Source organism: Camelus ferus, chromosome 20 (genome assembly GCF_009834535.1).
Source record: "Camelus ferus isolate YT-003-E chromosome 20, BCGSAC_Cfer_1.0, whole genome shotgun sequence".
Classification (NCBI taxonomy): Eukaryota; Metazoa; Chordata; class Mammalia; order Artiodactyla; family Camelidae; genus Camelus; species Camelus ferus.
The window spans coordinates 36,396,251-36,416,157 of record NC_045715.1 but is presented as its reverse complement, the minus strand read 5'-3'; the positions used below and the strand labels follow the sequence as shown (position 1 = coordinate 36,416,157).

Sequence of the window (19,907 nt, the reverse complement as noted above, 5' to 3'; positions counted from 1 at the left end):
GTAGAAGATGAAGCTCTGACCTGGGTCTCGGCACGTGTGTGGGATCTTACCATCTGGAACCAGGTGAGGTAACCATTTGGGTCAGAGGAGACATGACCTGGCTAAGTGGAGAAGCATGAAGGACATGGCACATGTAGGGAGCAGACACAGTCCTGCTTTCTCAGGAGTATTACAGGTGGAAGCTGGTCCCAATGAGTCTGTGAAAGCAGGAGGCCAGAACCAAACCACAGAAGGTCTCTACGTCATGGTAAGAATCCTGAACTTCATTCTACCGGTAACTGGAAGCCACCGAAGGTTTAGACATTCTGCAAGTGAGAATGTCTGCGTAACACTGATATGATGGAGTAAAATTTTCCCAGGCTTTCAGCATGACAAACTCGAATCCAAGGGGATCTTTTTCCTATTAGGACTTCGCCCACTTTAATTATTTTGTGCAGTTAGTTAGCCCCAAAGAATTGAGAAAATAAGCTACCGCCACAAAAAGGTCAGCGCAAAAGGTTTGATTTAGCTTGTATTTGTCATATATATATATAAATAAATATATGTTAATAATAAAATGTAATTATAAAATTCTATTTCCCTGGGCATTTTTATATTTAAGGCAATCATTTGTACTGCCAATATTACAAAGAGCAGAAGTCATACCCAAACTGGAAGTCTCTAATAGACACTTTAAGAATATCAAAAATTATACTCAGAAGCTTAGCATTATTTTAGAATATTATAGGTTTTAAATAGTTCTAGTAACAGCAGAGCCATACATCTCTTAGAAAGTTAACCCTCGTGGATTCTTGCAATTTGGACTTACTTCGGAAGAGACTCTGTAGGGAGGAGAGCACTGGTAGATCCTGTTGGATTTCTCGATGCTGTTGGGACATGGCTTTGTGGCATGCCGTTTGCCCCGCCCATCAGACCTACTTGCCATGGCGCAGCCGTTATTGGTAGCATTTTGGTCCTTGAAGAGTGGATAGCATGCGTGGGACACCAGTCTATGAGGAACAATCGAAGAAGTCAAAGTAATACTTAGAAAAATGCCATAATCACCTATCTAGGTGCAATTTGCTGAACTAAAAGTTCATAAATTATTCTGACTATTTACACATTAAGATCAATGACATTGAACACAGCCATTCAATGACATTGCACTCTTCCCTGTTCCATTCCCATTTTTTCATGATAATTTTAAAATCTTGCTTAAATCCATTTTAATAAACAATTCTATCTACTGTATAGAATTTCCTGAAGGTGAAAAGTGACTGTCAATAAAATCTGTGGTTAATTGAACAGGAGAAGGACTCCTTAATTCTACATCTGTAATTATAAGGCAGAGGAGTGTGAAAGAGAATGAACTGTATCAGACTCAGATGGGGGTCTTCTGATAATCATGCAAGTTTCAGAAGTAAAGAGTATTTTTCACGTGGGGTGGGTAGCTCAGTGGTAGAGTGCATGTTTAGCAAGCACAAGGTCCTGGGTTCAATCCCCAGCACCTCCATTAAAACAAACAAACAAACAAACAAACAAATAAATAAATAAATAAATAAATAAATAAATAATACAACCTAATTACTTCCCCCACACACAAAAATAGAAAAAAGAAAAGAAATGGCTCTTTAAAGTGTATTTTTTACACATTTATTTAATTATAGATACATTTTTTATAAGACTTCAATTATTATGTGCTTGTAGTTCATGATATTTTGGGAGAAACTGTATATACTAATATAATATTAACGTTAATAAGGCAGAAAGTTATCAGGTTAGACCATTCTTATACATTATACAAATGTATTATACATTATACAAGCAATAAAGAAAATAAGTTTGGATTTTGAAATTGAAGCTGGAAAAGTACAACTTATTTGGATCCAAATCTAACATAATTCGTTGACTCTCAAAGCAGATGGTAAGGAAAATGAAACAATGGAAGTGATTTTACGGACAGTCAGTGTTGAGGTGGCCACGGAAGTATCCGGTAGGACTGCTTCCAGAACATTCGACAGTGTTCAACAGAGTCAGAGGGTCCTCGTTCTAACCCCAGGCAGGTCCTTATTCTAACCCTAAGAAACCTAGAGACACGTTGTGGGCAGCTATTTACCCACGTTTTCTCAGGTACCACCAAGCTCGGTCGATGCCTCCACTGCTGCATCCGTGTCGCTTCTTGGCACAGCAAGAGATCAGGTTCTGAGGGGACAAGTTGGCTGTGTATTGACCTTTGGACTGAATCGCTATTCGGTCCGCTGCCACGCCTGTTTGAAATAGAACGTTGATTAATATTCAAGTGGCATGTGGTATTTCGAATCATTTCCACAGCGTTTTTTGTTTGAATCCTCAGCTATTCTTCAAAACTTTGTGTAGTTTAAAACTGAGGCCAGATGCCATGAATATATCTATGTATTCCAGCAAGTTCAACGGTGCCCTAATTTCAGGCATAATTTTCGTCCAGTTGTGGCACTGCTTCATTGTCTTACCAACCTCAAAGACTTTTCTAGTTCCTTGTTCCTTTCGTGTTCTGTGTACTTCCAAATTCTTTGTTAAGAAATTTTTCAAGTGACCTTGAGGATAAAGGCCATATCTTAGTTACATTTGTATCTCCTATACCTAGAACAGTAACACTTAGAGTCATGGCTAAATATATATATATATATATATATTTGAAATGAATGTAACTAAACAGAGGAAATGAGAAAGACTGATCACAGAAATAGTCATTGGAAATTCATCCATGTTAATCTGATACATTGGAATAAACTGAGTCTTTGGGTTCTAAATTAACTGAGACTAATACGAACCTATATTATAAAATATCAAAAAGCTACCCAGCACACTTTTAGGCTTATAATTTTCTTGGACATTATGATCCCAATTTCACCTTAGCAGATGTGGAATGCACCTTGTATTTCTTATATGTATCTTTTATGATTGAACCTTCCATTCGTTTAAATAATCCCCTAGCCTGGTTGTTGTTAATGAGTTTGTTCCTCTCCCCAACACATATTTGTTGAGCTCCTACCAGGCGACAGGCACTGTACGGAGCCATAGAAATTGCAACATGAACAAAACCCAGAAGAGTCGTAATCCTGACCTCAAAATAGAACAGAATAATCGGCGAGGGAAACTAATCAACCAGTAGCAGAAAACTGTATGTGTTAGCATTTTGATCACGGCATCATGATAAACTAGTATGTGTGTTGAAATCATGAGAAAATTGGGGTGGATGACATTTTGGTACAGATATTTTTGTTGTTGGATTCCTGGTATAGTCTTGCCCTTGGTGTTTAACCTTTCCCTTTTAATTAAAGGCAACAGAGTCATAACCTTTCTCCTCTCTGTCCAATGTTCTCAGAAGTTATCATTTTTGCTCATCAAAATTATCTGTGTACTGGAACCCCTCAAGGTGCGAGTTTAGAATTACTCTCACATAATTCGTTTTAAAATAATTCCCTTACATATGTATTTCTGCATATACATGGCTTTTATGTCACTACAGCAGACGTATAATTGCTGGCGCATCTTAGACGCTCAGTCTGTGCTGAATCTATAACCTCGTACTTCCTTCCCAGTTCCCAGCGAGGGAATATATTTCACAGGTGCAAATGCCATGACACCACCATCTCTCCTATTCTCCAGAAAATAATCTCCTCTTTCATAAGAGAAAATGGAAATCCTTTGATGCTGTGACTTTCAGTACAGGGTTCAGAATCAAGTATATATATATTTTAAATGTTAGTGTAGCAATTCTTTGGTTCAGAAAAGACTTCTACAATGGAGAAGAAACTATGCTGAAAGGAGTCAGAAGCCTGGCTTCCGAGATCACGGCTGAGACATCTCAGCTTTCGCTTTGGGCAGGTCACTTCCCCTATTGGTGCCTCTGTTACAAAACCATAGGCTTGATAAAGGTGACCTCTAACATCCCTTTCGGCCCCATGAATCTGTAGATTTCAAAGAAAGAATAATAAGCGTTTTTAATTCTAGTGAGATGCACTGTGTTGCTCATACAGACATATCTGAATCTCGGTAAAGGTTTAATCCACGTTCACTTGAAATACTTAGAAAAGGTCAGAAGATTTAAGGATGACTCAGTTCAGCAAATTGCTTTCCACTCTCTTTCTGAAAACTTCCTTCGGGCTTTACCTCTGAGACAAGCGCTCTTATTTTATTCTGTCCTCAAGTTTGCCCTGCAGGGTAGATCGCTGCCACCGCTTCAAACTCCTTCACGTCTTAGCTTCTGCATTGCTTGGATTTTATTTGGCTGCATAATTATCTTTCTACATGTGTATATTTTTTAAGTGTCTTCTTTATTCCACTTTACAGTTTTTAGCTTCTTTGAGAGATATCTCTTCTGATTTTAACTACTATGTCCTGACCTGATTTTCTAGATCCTTAAGAGAAACTAGATATGCCTTTCTTTACTGAATATACTCAAAAAACAAACAAAAAAAAAGTAGCATCAGCCTGATTTGCCACAGTGAATACACACACAGGATACAAAACTGTCCTCCATCAGGTAGGGGGACAAATCCAGACTTACACCTGTGCTGAGGTCATTTATGGGGCTGTGGCCTGGGGACCCCAAAGTAACAGTCCAAATCAGCCTAGTAAGTTATTCTCCGTATTTCACTACCAATGTCTTCCCTAAGACGTCTTCAGAATTGCTGGTCTCATGTGTATGTTCCTGTCTGACTGAAACATGATGCTGTGCAGCAGAAACTGACACAACATTGTAAACTGACTATACTTCAATTAAAAAAAATACTGATCTCTTAAATTTAAAGTAAAATTCTTATATCTCACCTAGGAGGTATAATGCACTAACCACATGAACATAGTATGACAAGTGACTTATCTGATTAAATCTGTCCCTACCCATACCATTTGCAGCACCATGGATGGCCCTGGAGAATGTCATTCTAAGTGAAGTAAGCCAGAAAGAGAAAGAAAAATACCATATGAGATCGCTCATATGTGGAATCATAAAAAAAAATAAAAAAAGAACTTATTTACAAAACAGAAACAAACTCACAGACATAGAAAGCTAATTTACGGTGACCAGGGGGGAAGGGCGTGGGAAAGGATAAACTAGGAGTTCAAGATTTGTGGGATACTGACTAATACATATAAAATAGATAAACAAGTTTATACTATATAGCACAGGGAACTATATTCAGTATCTTGTAGCAGCTCACGGTGAAAAAGAATATGAAAATGAATATATGTATGTTCATGTATGACTGAAGCATTGTGCTGGACACCAGGAACTGATACATTGTAAACTGACTATACCTCAATTAAAAAAAAAACAACAATCCCCACCCAACTAAAATGAGACTCAAAGAGATCCCTGTGCCATAGGACGTTTATACTGGAGGAGTTAATGTAGAATTAACAGAGATGCTCCAGCGGTGAGCTTGGCCAAATGCACCCTTTCTAGAACAATCTAGCTGATACTATGAAGTGATGACAATGAGACAAAGTACGAACGCTCCTCTGTCCCAAGGAGTGCCACCCTCACCCTTCGGCCGACTTCTCAGAGAGCCTGTGAACTCATTTCACGATGCTTTCAGTACTTACCCTGTTTCTGAGCACTCCTTTGGAATTATTTCTAAGCCTAGAGCACAGTTTTAAGAAGCTGATCTTTGAGAGCAGATCGCCAATGTCATGTAAGTTTTAATTACTGTAATACAATTGACACTCTTCGGAGACCAAATCTTGGGCTTAATCTGTATATTCATTTACTGGACTTGTGAAATTATATGTAAGTTTCTGTAGCAGAGGTATGTATTCCTTACAGCAGCAAGAATTTGGAAGCTACTCTTATTAGAGGATCAACAGACTGGGAGTTCAAAATTGGCAGATACTGGCAGGTATATATAGAATAGATAAACAAGTTTATACTGTGTAGCACAGGGAAATGTATACAAGATCTTGTGGTAGCTCACGGTGAAAAACAATGTGACAATGAATATATGTATGTTCACGTATGACTGAAAAATTGTGCTCTACCCTGGAAATTGACACAACATTGTAAACTGACTATAACTCAATAAAATAAAATTACAAAAAAAAGAAAGATCAATTGAATTGCCTTTATCCAAAAGGAGATGACATGCATTTCACCCATTATTATTTAGTTCTGAAGTCTTACTTTACATCAAATTAGTTTAATAATTAAATATATTCTTGCAGATCTTATCAAGAGGAAAGAAGGTAGGAATTATATGTCTGTGTCCACACGCATGCTAGGATTAGCTTAAAGACGAACATTATGCCTCTTTTAGTATCTGGCCTTAACTCTCAAAGAACAAACACATTTTTGGCAACTTTTCTTTGTTGCTCTTTTGATTTACTCCCTCTTTAAAGTTAGACCCTAAAAATAAAGACCAATTTTCAGAGTGAAAAATAGATTTTTATCTAATCTTCAGTCTGCTTTCTTGGGCTAGACTAAGACTTTATCTTAAGTGCCCACATGTTAATATTTAAATGTGTTAAATTAAAAACGTTTTTAATTTCTGTCCCAAGATCTAGAGTCAAAGGGAGAATTTACAAGGAAGAAATTAAAATGACTTTATTACTTGCAGTAGAAAACGCCCAAGATGCAGCACAGTTTTTCTGATCCAACGGGCCGTGGGTCCATCCTGGCCATTTGTAAGAAGCAACAAAAAACTCTGGAAGATCAGTTGTCGCGGGTAAAGAAGCCTAAGGAAGAAAAAGAAGCTTATGTAACAGAGTTTTTCCAGTGTACGCCAATAACCACGATAAGAGAATGATTCAAGTTTTCTGAATGGCATCCCTGAGAAGAATTACTTATGTAAGATATCTATTTCACTCTGTTCAGAAATGACGATTCCATGTGGGAAATCATGACCTAGTACAAAGTCACAAGAACAACACACAGAATGATTTTCCTGGGTTATCACATGGGGTGATCATTTCAGCCAATGACTCTGTCACGGTGAATCCGAGTTTTGGTCACCCCCATGGAAGACCACAGGATGTCATTTAAATCTGGCCTCATAAACAATGTTTAGTTTTATGTCCCTCCCATGTTGTAGAGTGTGTGTGCTTCTGACATGAAATTCATTTTGAAACGATGCACTGGGGACAACTATGCATTAACAGACTTGGAGCCCTGTGAAACACCAATTTTGAACTAGCTATTGGGAAACAAATTCGGGATGAATTGGCAGATAGCTACATAAAATCCTTGAAGAATAAAAAGAACTTCAGGAAGTGTGCAACGCCAAACATACAAAGCCACGGTGTCTTAAGAGTCAATGTTAAGAACCTGACAGAGTCGGTTTCAGAGGCTGTCTTTCCAAGAAGGCAAATTCAATGTCATGGACCTTGCTCTGTTCGTGGTAACTCAAAGAAAATCTAAAATACTATACCCTGGGGTTTTTTGTTTTTTCAAATTTTTCTAAAAACTGATAACTTTCATTCCCATAAATAGTCAGGACTCCAACCAAACAAGGTTTTAAAATTAATTTGTATCACTTATGCATACACATCCATTGACATACATGCACATCATTTTCGAGAGTGCGTTAAAGTATTCAGAGTGTTTTAATGCACAATCTTTATCTTCTCAATAGCTCTATGTGATATAATTAAGGCAAGTATTATTCACTATACTTTATGAACAAGGAAACGAACTTCTGAAAGTTTAATGACATACTAAGGCCTCTCAATTAAATAAAAAGCATCCCTGAGACCAGACCCAGGTTTTAGATACTTAACACCTCGGCTCCATTGATCATTTCACCACTTTATCAGAAATAACACGGATACTTTGCAACAGAAGTCAAATGTCCATAAAAGTTAAATTTTTACCTATTTAAAAGTTTTATGATTGGTAACTGAACAAAGCAGTCTATTGATTCAAAATCTTGCCAAAAAAAGTTACTTCTGACAAGTATAAAATAGCTTTAGAGGCTGAAGGAAAACTGAGAATGTACATATCTGCTTGAAAAGATATTCATGCAAAATATTTATAAATTTGAATCTTAAAGGGAGTTCAGTTTTGACTGAAAGAACTGTTATCGGCTGATTAAGAAAGTTATTCAATCCTGAGTTCTATTACTAAAAACACTGCTGTGTAGTTGATGGAAAGTAAGTGCTAACCCATTAAGCAGATCACGGTAGAGGACCCGCGTGGTAACTCAAAGAGCTGCTCTCAGAAATTCAGGTGATTTTAGATTCCTATGCCATCAAGTTATCCAGACTGCAGAACCCTAGAGTTGGAGCAGAATAAATTTACTGCTCTGAGTAGATGATTTCAGAGATACAGACTCACTCTCCCAAAGAGTCTTTCCAATCGGAACAGAAATACACACAACTTACACATTCCTCATACCTCCCAACTTTATTACCACTGGCTTATCAGTGTGCCTGGGGAATTTATAATGTGGTTACTTCAAGTTCCAGAGAAATATGTGGCGTGTCAGCTGTTATTTTAACGCATCGCTTTTTAATCCTAATTTCATAGCAGAGCTAGGCTATTTCCTTTCTGCTTTGTGGAAGCAATAAAGCTATAACTATGACTTGAAACCCATTTCAATAGCTCTTCAGAATTTGGCTTCTGCATTCCAAAACCCACCAGAGAACTCTGCATGTGGGACGTATTCAGCAAATGTCTGAGAAGAATGAGGAGATACATGTCTCTCTGAAAGAGTTCATCACTTTAAAAAGTCATTTTCCCCCTACAGGCACATTAAGTTAAATTATAATAGCAGCATGCATTTGCTTTCTATGATTTATTGTTTAAAAATATATGGCTGGATAATGCTCCCCAATAAAATAAGGCAATAGAGAAACAGCAAGCAAAATTATCATATTCATTGAGAACATATTTACCAAGCCACGAGGCCAGAGCAATTCATGACGCTGACCTGTCAGATGTTTCAAGATTTTTACCAATTATTTAATATTGCTTTTCTTAAAAGTAAGCTCACAGGATTTGAAGCCCAACAGGCACATATTACCTTGCCATGTTATTTACCTTATGATATCAGATAATCTGATATAATAAACACAGGGCAAATTTTACATCTCATTACTCCATAATTATTGCATTCCCCTCTGAGCTCATAAATATAAGTAAACACCATAGAATAACAGCATTTAGGAATTGGAAACAGATGTCTGGCTTCACTAAAAGATTTTTTTCTTGGTCAAAGGCTAGCTTAATAAAGCAAAAAATCAAAAGGATCAGCTGACAGAGACAGCAACTCTAAAATGACAGTGGCTTAACTGAGATAGCAAATTAATTTTTAAGAGATTTACGCTATTACGTATAGACATTTTAAATTATTTTCATTGTAATGTTGAAAATTTTCAATCATCAACTAATTAAATTTCCAAATTAACATTAGTCAAATTTGAACAGTTTCCTGCTTTAATATTTCCACTTAGATATTAGAGAGATTAAAGACACTGTGAAAAATCTAAGAAATAAATGCAGTAGTGAACACTAGAGAATTTTTTTTACAATGATTCTTGCATTTAATTGAATCAAAATCCCTAACAATAATGGAAACATAATCACAGAGCAGCATGGGAACAAACTAATCATATTTGGACATTCTAGACATTCTTACTAAAAGCCCATGTCTACACAATATCCACTCTGTGAATCACTTCCCCTCTTACTTGTACTTACCTCCACTTAAATTTGGATAATGAATGACCTGAGACTCAAAAGAAGGCAACAGAGAACATTGTTCTGTTCTGACCTTCACAATCCAAAGTCAGTGCTGTGAATACCAAGAAATTTCTTCTAAGCTATTTGATGTTGGAGAGGAAGGGACCAATTTTTTGGTTGCTAATGGCAAAATGAATTTTTCATTTTCAACAATATTTGCCCTCATGCCTTAACTCTGAAAAAGTTATGCTTTGATACTTCTCTAGTTTCTGTTTTTTCCAATGATCTAGCTTCTTGTAAATATTAATATCTGATGACTGCACCATGGCAGGTGGCACTAGTTCTCCAGTGCTCCCACCCCTACTTTTTTATTGAAGCATAGTTGATGTGCAATATTGTTAGTTTCTGGTGTACAACATAGTGATTGAGCTATACATGTGGAATACTACTCAGCCATGAAAAGAATGAAACAATGCCATGCGCAGCAACATGGATGGAACCAGAGATTATCATACTAAGTGAATTAAGTCATCCAGTCCTCCCCCTTTGAATAGGTTTTCCTTTTATTCATAACAATAACAATTTTAGCTCAGCTCATGCAAGCTCAGATAAATGACTATATTTCCTGAACCCTCTTTTGGCTCCCGGGTGTGGCCACATAACTAAATTCTGGCCCATGGGAGACATCTAGCACTTGACTTTTATTCCTTTATATTTATCTTTTTTTTTTTCCTTTCCCAGTGGAATAAATTTGGATAGAGCTGGACATGGAGACATGGAGCAGCCTTCTTGAACCATTACATGATGTGGATATAAAGGCTCTGGAAGACAGAACAAGAAAGGAGAAGCCTGGGTACCCAATACCAGGGAGTGCAATTCCAGTGGAGGTTCACCCACCACCAGATTTGTTGGTAAGAAATCAATTTCTAAGTTACTTAAGCCACTATCATTTCGGGATTTTGTCAGTCTCAGATGAACCCAATCATAGCTAAAAGAGCAGACATAACTGACTTTAAACATGCTATGGTAAGTTTGCAACAGCATAGATGGACCTGGAGATCGTCATACTAAGTGAGATAAGTCAGACAGAGAAAGAAAAAATACTGTATGATATCATTTATATATGGAATCTAAAAAAAAAAAGACACAAACAAACTTATTTACAAAATAGGAACAGACTCACAGACATAGAAAATAGACTTATGGTTACAGGGTGAGGGGAGAGAGAGAGGGTATGGAGGGATAAATTGGGAGTTCAAGCTTTGCAGATGTTAACTACTATATATAAAACAAACAACAAAGTCCTACTATAGAGCACAGGGAATTATATTCAATACCCTATAACGTGTAATAGCCTATAATGAAAAAGAATCTGAAAAGGAATGTATGTTTGTATAACTGAATCACTGCACCGTATACCAGAAATTAACACAACATTGTAAACTGACTATACTTCAAATAAAAAAAAAGATGCTGTGGTAAGGCAATACCATGTTTCATTGAGCCCAGGGCATCATCAAATTTAAGAAGCATCCCAATTTCAAAGGTGTAATAGAGTGAAGAAAATGTGCATCTGGAAATGGATGAACTATGATATTTCCTAAGATGACTTTCTTAGAACACAAGTTCTGAGGAATTGTAATAGATAATTATACAAAGAGGAGTTGCTTAGTCAAACAGTTCTGAGAAGTACCGGCTTTAAAAATTAGATTTTTGTCCTCGCTGCAATATTTTTTTATAAACTACCTAAGTGTCGAGAGACTCTAAGAAATGAAAATAATGTTTGTGATTTTAAATGTGCATGGCCCAATGCGAAGTACCTTGCCTTATTTCTTTTTATTTCACTTCATTTTTTTTCATGAAGCAGATCAGAGGGCTAGTGTTTCACAGAACCCACTTTGGGAAGAACCACAGCATGGACTAGATAGAAACTGATCTGGGGAGGCCAGGGAGTAGGTGCCTGTTACATCAACACCCTCAATCACCTCAAGAATCTACTTTTTAACAGCCCCAAATATTTGTTCACAGAGAAGGGAAAAAATAATTTTCACATTTCTTTTTGAAGCTTTGTCCTGCTGTGATCAACTCAGCCCCACGGTGTTGTTCCAGTCACGTTCAATTACATCACAGTGCTGTGCATCAGACTTTGACTAATATAGAAAAATAAACTGAAAAGTCAGACACCAATTTGAGAGATAAGACATTCATTCTGCCAGAGGTACAGCTGCGTAAGGAGTGAGACCAGGTGTATAGTTTCTACAGTTTCCTGAAGAGTTTGGGGTCCCATTCTGAGAAGGAGGGAAAGAAAGAAAAGAGAGCTCCTGGAGAGACATAAGCAGATGCTTTGATGCTTTTTGAACTTGAAGACCCTTAATTCAGGGACAGCAAGAACACTGGCATCTGATTCCGTCCCCAGCTCTTGACCCATTGAGCGGAGGAGATTCTGAGATGAGATGCTTCTGTACTTAAACAGAGTCCACCATGCCCCCGTGGTACCACTTTTCTGCAACATCACTGAGACCTACCGTATCCCACATAATTATTACACAAGCCTGACACCATCTGCATCATGTTCATATGTGTGGAGATAAACCTCAATTTTATGGGAAGGAATAGTCATTTTTGTTCAATATTATATAAAGAACGTAACAATAGAAATGTGTTTTTTACTTTTCTCATCAGTGTTTTGGTTTCTACAATGACTTCTGTTTACACAAGTGATAAAGGTTATTGAAATCAAGTAGACGTTTGCTCAGGCAGGGTTATTCCTAGTTAAATTAAAAATTTTTTCAATAACCTATGAAGGGTAAAAACGAAGCTTGGTGATAGTCACGTTGATTTTTTTTTCCAAAGGTAATTCTCACCCCTCAGACTGTCACTAAAATATATTTCAGCAAGGAAAAAACAAACTCTTCCAATTATAACTAACAACTGGAGAAACAGATCTAGTCAATCGAATAATGTATCTTCTCTACATCCTGATAACATCTCCACGTGATTAAGTTTTCCTCTCTCACCTCAGTTATCAGTGGTTTCAAAAGTTATGATGTAACACATAAAATATTATTTTACTTTAACTTCCAACAAACAATGGAAAAAAAGATATTTTTTTCTCTGTTACTAATGCCAACGTAGACACACTAAATCATCTATATTGGGTGACTGGGAAAAAATGTTGTACTAGTAAACACTGCAGTTGACAAAAAAATTTGGAATATTTTTACAAGCATCAATCTGATACCATATAATATAGTAAAGCTTCAGGTTTTAAATGTTATACCAGCCTTCTTAGTGTTTTAGTAGTTTCCAAATAGCTCTACCTAAGGTGTGATATTTATCTGTAGTAACTATTTTTCTCCCCAGGGAATGATCAACAAAACTATTTATACATTTTTTTAAACTAAACCAAGTAAAGAAAAGAACTCTTAAATTTTCCCATTTCTATTTGAAAATACTGTGGTTTTTTTTCAAAATATTTGTAATATTTATAATAGGATATAAAACAGTGAAGCTTCTTGAAGTTCTCTCCCAAATTCAAAAGCACCTGAACATTATGCCTGGAAAGACAATCAGGTACAAGGTTGTTGATTTGATTAGATTAGATTTGATATGATTTGACATGATTTGATTTGATTTGATTTAGGAGCGTAGTAGATAAACTTTCAGGGTCACCAGAAATACATAAACTCCATCGGGGCCAATAAACCCAGAGCTACAACTTTCTTTATGAAATAAAATACCCCAAATGATGAAGCCTTGGATGATTTAGTTCTTACAAAATTTATTTGTTTCAGAAACCTGCTGTTCTCTCAAGGTTAATCCAAGGGAGAAAGAACTTTATATATTATACAGTAACATTTCTTTAATGCTTTCCTGCAGTCTGTGTCCTAAGCACTTCTTATTCATCACTTCATGGACTTACAACCCTGTGAGCTTGAGTAACACTGCTGTCACCATTTCAGCCAGACTAGACCCAAGCACATTGGCTACAGAGCTCACGTGATATGAATGGGTCGTGTAACTAAATGCCCTGCCTACACGTGCCTGTTAACAGACCTCACCTGGGATGTTTCTGCTGGCTTAAAAGGACCTCAGTCCACGCTAGTTTTGCATACAATCATAGTAATTGTTTTCTTTCTGAGACACTGAGAGAGTTCGATTTTAGCCCTGAATATAATTCTGCCCTCTCCAGTGCTTTTATTTCGATAGTTTAGCTTAAGTTAGCATTTCCTAAAGGGTGTTCTGTGGAGTCTAAATCCTGGAGAATATTAACAATGATTTTAAACAAACAAACAAGGAAAGGGTCTCTGACGTCATGAATCTAGGACACACTGGATGAAAAAAAAGGTAGAGGAAGGGTTCTCAGGGTCTTCAGAATGCTAATGTAGAGTGTGACTCTTCGGAAGACAGATGTAATACACCATTTCACAAGTGCATTTGACCACAGATAAGACACCTTTATTCCAAATCTCGCGAGATTGGTGGTCCATGGACCAAATGCTGAGGAAATATTGAAATATGGTTTAAACCATGTCATAACCCCGTAAGGAGACAAAAGGCTTGACTGGCAGAGTTGAAAGTCCCTGTGGAGAGCTACCCTGCGAAGGCTAGAGCTCCATCAGTCCCACTGTGAATTTGTCCAGACAACACACAGAAGTTCCAAGGAGCATCACTGGTTCATCTAATCGTTCTTAACATTTTTAGTGCTGAACAAGTTGGAACAGAGCCATCCAATGGGGATGTTACTGGGAATAATCTCAAGAAATAGCCTTCAGGAAAAAATTAGGCAAAGTTTGACCAACCAGAATTTTCTGACCCGACACTAGACATGGTTCTAAAGAGGGTGAAGTGAGCCTTCATACACAACTAGGAGCCATATGGTGTGGGCAGGACCCTCTCAGCTTGCTTTCTCTCCCTTTTTCCACTTCCTCTTGTCCAGTCTGCTGGTATAATGTTTCTTATTGTCTGCCCTCACTTGGGACTGCCACCCAGAAAGAGAGTCCCAAAATCCTTTAGCTCATTTTTTCTAATCTCCCACTATCAGTAATATATTTCTATTCCTCATTGTTACAAATCTCACTCTACAAAAATTCATTTGAATTGAACTAATTCCTATAGATTAAGCAGATTTTTCCTATTTTCCATAGATGATCATGAAATCCTCTGTACAATACCCATTGATAATCTTTGAAGTCACACTCAGCAGACACATGACGGGGATAGTGATTCAAGCCAAGCATTGAAGCCAGAGGACCAGCCAGAGGAGTAGGGCTCTCTGGGGAACTCGGGAAGACTGACCCATGGCTCAGTTCAACTCAGTTCATGCTGACTTTCTGTTCTTCATAGAAGTACTTGTTATATTCCTGATTTTCTTCTGTCAGAGAGAAGGACAACTCCAACACTCAGAAACTTTTTGATAGGACTTCAGTCCTCAATCTACTGTGCCTTAGAAATGGGAAGCAATTTCCCTGCCTTATATCCTAAGTGGGTAATAGGATGCTTACAGGTCAGCCACATTCTCCTTACTGCTTTTCTGGAATTGCTTGGCACTTTATTTCATTAATTCATAGCACTAGGTAAAGTAAATGCTCCCAAACTAATCATTAAGGTTTCTTTTCGTTTAAATATCACCATAGTGACTTTTATGCTAACAAACCCCAGGAGCCAATAAATAATTTAGAATTACATTTCCTTTTTCTATGCGATGGTGAGTGGCAACCTGGGGAAGAAATGTACCTCATTTTTGGTAAATATAAAATATTCTAAATTGCGAAAAATAAAGCAAATTAGAAAGAAGGTTGGAGAAAATGTACATAGACACTCAAATGAATATGTGGCTGTGAGACCCTCAACAAAAGCAAATGGAAGAGTGATCTGCATAAAGGGGGTGAATTTATTATTTCCTTAAACAATTCTGCCTCTTTTTTCCCCAGATAAGGACAAAAATGAAAAAGAAAGCAGCCAGAAAAAAATAAATAATTCTTTTCCAGTTGATCGCATAGTTAGGTCAGAAAAACCTGTGAGTCAGGATGACCCCTCTAAAGATTGTAGATCTTACTAATTGCAGGAATGATCCAAAAATAGATCTAAGCTGATCATTTTATAAAGTTGGGTCTGGTTCCAAGATTAAACAGCTCTTTGCTGTTCTGAACCCGCATTGGCCAAAGCTAAGTGATTCTACTGGAACTTTAAGTGAGACAGGAGGGACAGGGGGCAGGGCACAGCCACTCAAGGAAGGACAGCAACTTAACACCAAAAAGGTGGAAGATTCACCTCCTGGTTGGCCTTGAGGATTAAAAGGTTTGACCTCTAGTACACCTTGAGCTTCATTATATGCTCATTGTAACAGCGTGATCAAATAACATGCCTGCAGGTGCCATGACAGCCCCAAGGCTAACCGCAAAAGGCCAAAGAATGGGCGGTGGCCCAGTTCCTGGGAATCCCAGCCCCTCCCCCCCAGGGCAGTTGGATTGACCCAACCTGTAGGCATGTGAAGCTACTGAGCCCATAAAAAGTGACAACACCATGCCTAGTGGCCCTTTGCCCTCTCTCCCCCCTTTGGAGATGGCCCACACTCTGTGCATGGAGTGGGTACCTACTTTTACTTTAACCTGAGCACCCAACCCCCACACCTCTTTCCTTGCCTTTCTCTTGCCTTACACTCTTTGCAGTATGTATCTCTCTAAATAAATCTCCCGTTACTCAACGGTGGCTCGCACTTGAATTCTTTCCTGTGCGAAGCCAAGGACCCACACCTGGCGGGGCATATCCTAGGGGCTCAACCGAGACCTGGGACACGGCCCTCCTCGTGCTGCACATCCGTTTTCCTGCATCATAAGGACCATTTGTGGGGCAGATCAAAAAAATCCTGGCTCTGCAGTTTAGATAATTGGGTAGTGGTTTTTCAATCCTCTCAGTCTTCGTGTGACCTGACGTCTCTCTGTCTCAATGTCCTTGTCTTTAAAATGTGGATAATTACAGTACCTACTATGTGGGAGCCCAAGATTGGGTTAATAAATTGTAACAGACTCTATGACCTTTAAGAAGAACAAATGCGCTTAATTAGTAAGTTTCCTAGCCACTTTCCTAGCAGGTGCCTATGCATCTGCACTCCTGTCTCCTTGCCCTAAAAAGCAGAGACAACACCTTGCTTGCATACTTGAGGTTTTAGCTTAGGGCTGCTTCCGCAGTGGTAAAGCCACTGTGTGTCCCTTGCTATAAACGCAGGACACAGCTCGTTTATCATAAGCATAGTTCCACAGTTCAGGGTTTACTCTGCTCGTTGCAAAGCGACGACCCATACACTGGGCATGCTTTCTGCTGTTTAGATAGTCTTTAACCCCCAAGACAAGAAACTGGTGGTCCGGTGGTCTGTTTTGTAATCAGCTTCTTCTGTCTGAAGAATGTACCTTGTTCCCCTCCTCCAGGACTGCCCTGAGGATAAATTAAGCCTTTGTACCCATTGTGGAATTTACGGTCTCTATCTATTCCTTAAGCTCCTGCATTCCATGACACAATTGTTTGTGATCTTTTCTTTGATTGTGCACAGTAAATATGGGAGTGTTTGAGAGGCTTGGGGAGTTGGTCTCCGACTCCTTCTTGCTCTCTTGACTTTCCACAGAGTCTCGAGTAATTCATTCCATCGTGGTGGGACTTCTGCTGGACAGAATCCACACTACTACGTCAAACTGCCATGGGAATTAGGTGAGATGTTGTACTAAAATGCTTAGCACACAACTGATCAAGAAACGGCAACTATTGTTAACTTCCCTGATACTTGTTGTAACAAGTTATATAATTGGAGTGATAACTCAGGGGATGACATCTCTCTAACGTAAAGCACACTAAACATTTCATAAGAAGCCTGGGGATTTACCACTCATCCAACAGCAAACAGTGGTCCTGCTTCCTCTGGGATGCTGAGTGCTTCTGGGGCAGCAGGACGAGACACCTGCAGAGGGAAGAGGCAGCTCTCCAGCAGCCTGGGAAGCCCTGCTCTGCTCTGGGCAATTTGAACAGCTCTTAAATACAATCAGCATCTCAACGGAGAGACACCACACGTGGAGTGGTAGCTCTAAGTTAAAAGTCTGTGATAGCTGGAGAGATAGAAGCCTCTTGATGCGAGATACCTAGTCTCAGATGATAACACCTTGAAATGAAAGGGAAAAGCAACACAAGAATAGAAAGCACGTGAGTGTTAGGAAACGTGGCAGTTTCACACAGGAATTTGTCAGGTCATCAGGCAAAATTCGAAGGCGTTCTTTAAATGGAAAATCTGAGGATTTTTGAGGATTAAACTTTTACTAGTCATCATAGAGTACATATCTGCAGTCACTGGCATTTATTTTACCTTCATTTCAGAATGGCCAGCCCAAGAGCCATCAACTCTGTTTTGATGAATTCACAAAATAACTAAGTTTACTTAAAAAAAAAAAAAAAGACAACTAATGACTTCCTTAAGCATTGGGTCACCAAGTAGCTGACAATCAGGAACATGAATTTCTATGAAATTATTAGCAGTATAAATGAACACACAATTGATCTTAAAGATTGGAGACTACAGCTAACTTTCAAAGTTCACATGAAGCTTTTGAGGGATGTGACAATCATTTTGGGAAGTGGTTTTATTATTATTATTATTTGTATGCTAAAGTTATAACTCCGAAAGCTCAAAACTCACTATTTCAGTGATTTGAAATGCCCTTAAATGCGCACATGGACACACTTAGACAAACACACAGGTACGTGAGTCGGACGGAGAGAATACTTACTGTCACTTCGTGCATACTCAGAAGCACGGGGCTCGGAGGCAGAGTGCCAAGGCGGTGTCTGAAACCCTCTTCTAAGGTCATTCCCCAGAACTGGCTGTAGTTCTGGGCTGTCCATCTGCCTTACAAACGAAAGACAGAAGTACATACACGTTATAGAGGACCACTGTATCGATGCAGGTTGCTTTACAGTTCTGAAATTATGCAGAAGCAAATTTCACACAATTAGAACTGCTCCTGCCAGCAAGACAGTCTTTCTATTAATGATGCATTTTTGATTACTCGAGTAAGGAAGCACGTCCCTCTGCCCACATCAGGTCTATGTCAATTATTTTAACGACCCTGAGGAATCCAAGGCCATATCAATTTAGGCTAAGGTTAAGAATATGGAATCTACACATACTGTCAGGGGAATTTAGTGATAAGAAGGCCAATATATGTAGCTTCTTTTAAATGCCATGAAGTGCACTTCAGAAAGAAGTTTGAATGTGCAGAAGTGTCCTTACAGGTTAAACAGGGTAATCTGCTTTATTTAAAAGGAAGTTGACCATGTTAAAAAAAAAAAATAAAAAGAATTATCCATGAAAACTTGAGGATAAAAGAGTTATACTTAAAAAGGTCACATCAATGCTAATTCATTTTACTAAAATTTTATTGAAATATTTTATTTGAATATTGAAATATTCTATTACATATTAAATGAGCTAATTTGTGTTAAGTGCCCAGTAATCTTAGCCATTATTAATAATATAAATAAATGCAACTGATGTGAAATTAGACCACAATAAAAATAGTGCCCAGTTTTCTAGAGACATATTTTATGCCCCTTACATAGAAAAGGAAGCTTTGTTTTCAAAATCTAACATTGAAATTTGAAAACAACAAAGATTCCTTAAGAGATAATAAGAGATGAAAAATGAGAAAGATGAAAGTAATTTAATCGTAGCTTGTTTGAATTACCGACAGCTTGAGGGCAATATATTTTCAGTAACTTAGTCCAATCTAAACTTCATCTTGTTGTGTTTATCACCTAAATTGTTTATAATGAGATGGGCTCCTGTGAATGATCAAAGATACAGCTCAATTTTCAAAAACATATCTGGCAAGTTAATGCTCTTCTTTTATAAGACCTGTTAGTTTACGAAACCTTAAGTAACTTTGAGCCACAATTTTAAAATGCAGTCTCCATCATCCAGGGAATTTCAATAAGGAAACTTCGGAACATATTAGAAATGGCAGCATCAGTTAAGAGGCTAACAGGACCAGCCGTAGGCAAAATCGTGACATCAGTAAGGTATGTTTTTGGAACCTTACGTTAGTAGTTTTCAAACATTCAGAGACATCTGTGGGTCATTTAATTAACCACTCAATTTAGTGAACAGAGATCAGTATTTTAAAAGATAAAATAAAATATAGGAGAAACAATAGGAAATATTTGCGTTTGTTACACATAGTTAGGGTAAGTACTGTTTATGTACATCTAGGTATATGTACAGGTGCAC

At 38.0% G+C, this 19,907-nt stretch overlaps 1 protein-coding gene across 3 annotated transcripts in view; it reads right to left on the bottom strand.

Moving 5' to 3' along the window:
* TINAG (tubulointerstitial nephritis antigen) overlaps positions 1–19,907 on the bottom strand; it is a 63,876-nt gene that overhangs the window by 31,937 nt on the left and 12,032 nt on the right. For all 3 annotated transcript variants that reach the window (XR_004313667.1, XM_032463310.1, XM_006182368.2), the window contains exons 4-7: positions 18,409–18,523; positions 6,570–6,693; positions 2,096–2,246; positions 809–989 (exon numbers count right to left, since the gene is read on the bottom strand). Coding sequence is in view for 2 of the 3 variants with exons in the window: in XM_032463310.1 (XP_032319201.1) it covers positions 809–989; positions 2,096–2,246; positions 6,570–6,693; positions 18,409–18,523 (571 nt within the window). In the remaining variant the exon portion in view is untranslated. The remainder of the gene's footprint in view (positions 1–808; positions 990–2,095; positions 2,247–6,569; positions 6,694–18,408; positions 18,524–19,907) is intronic.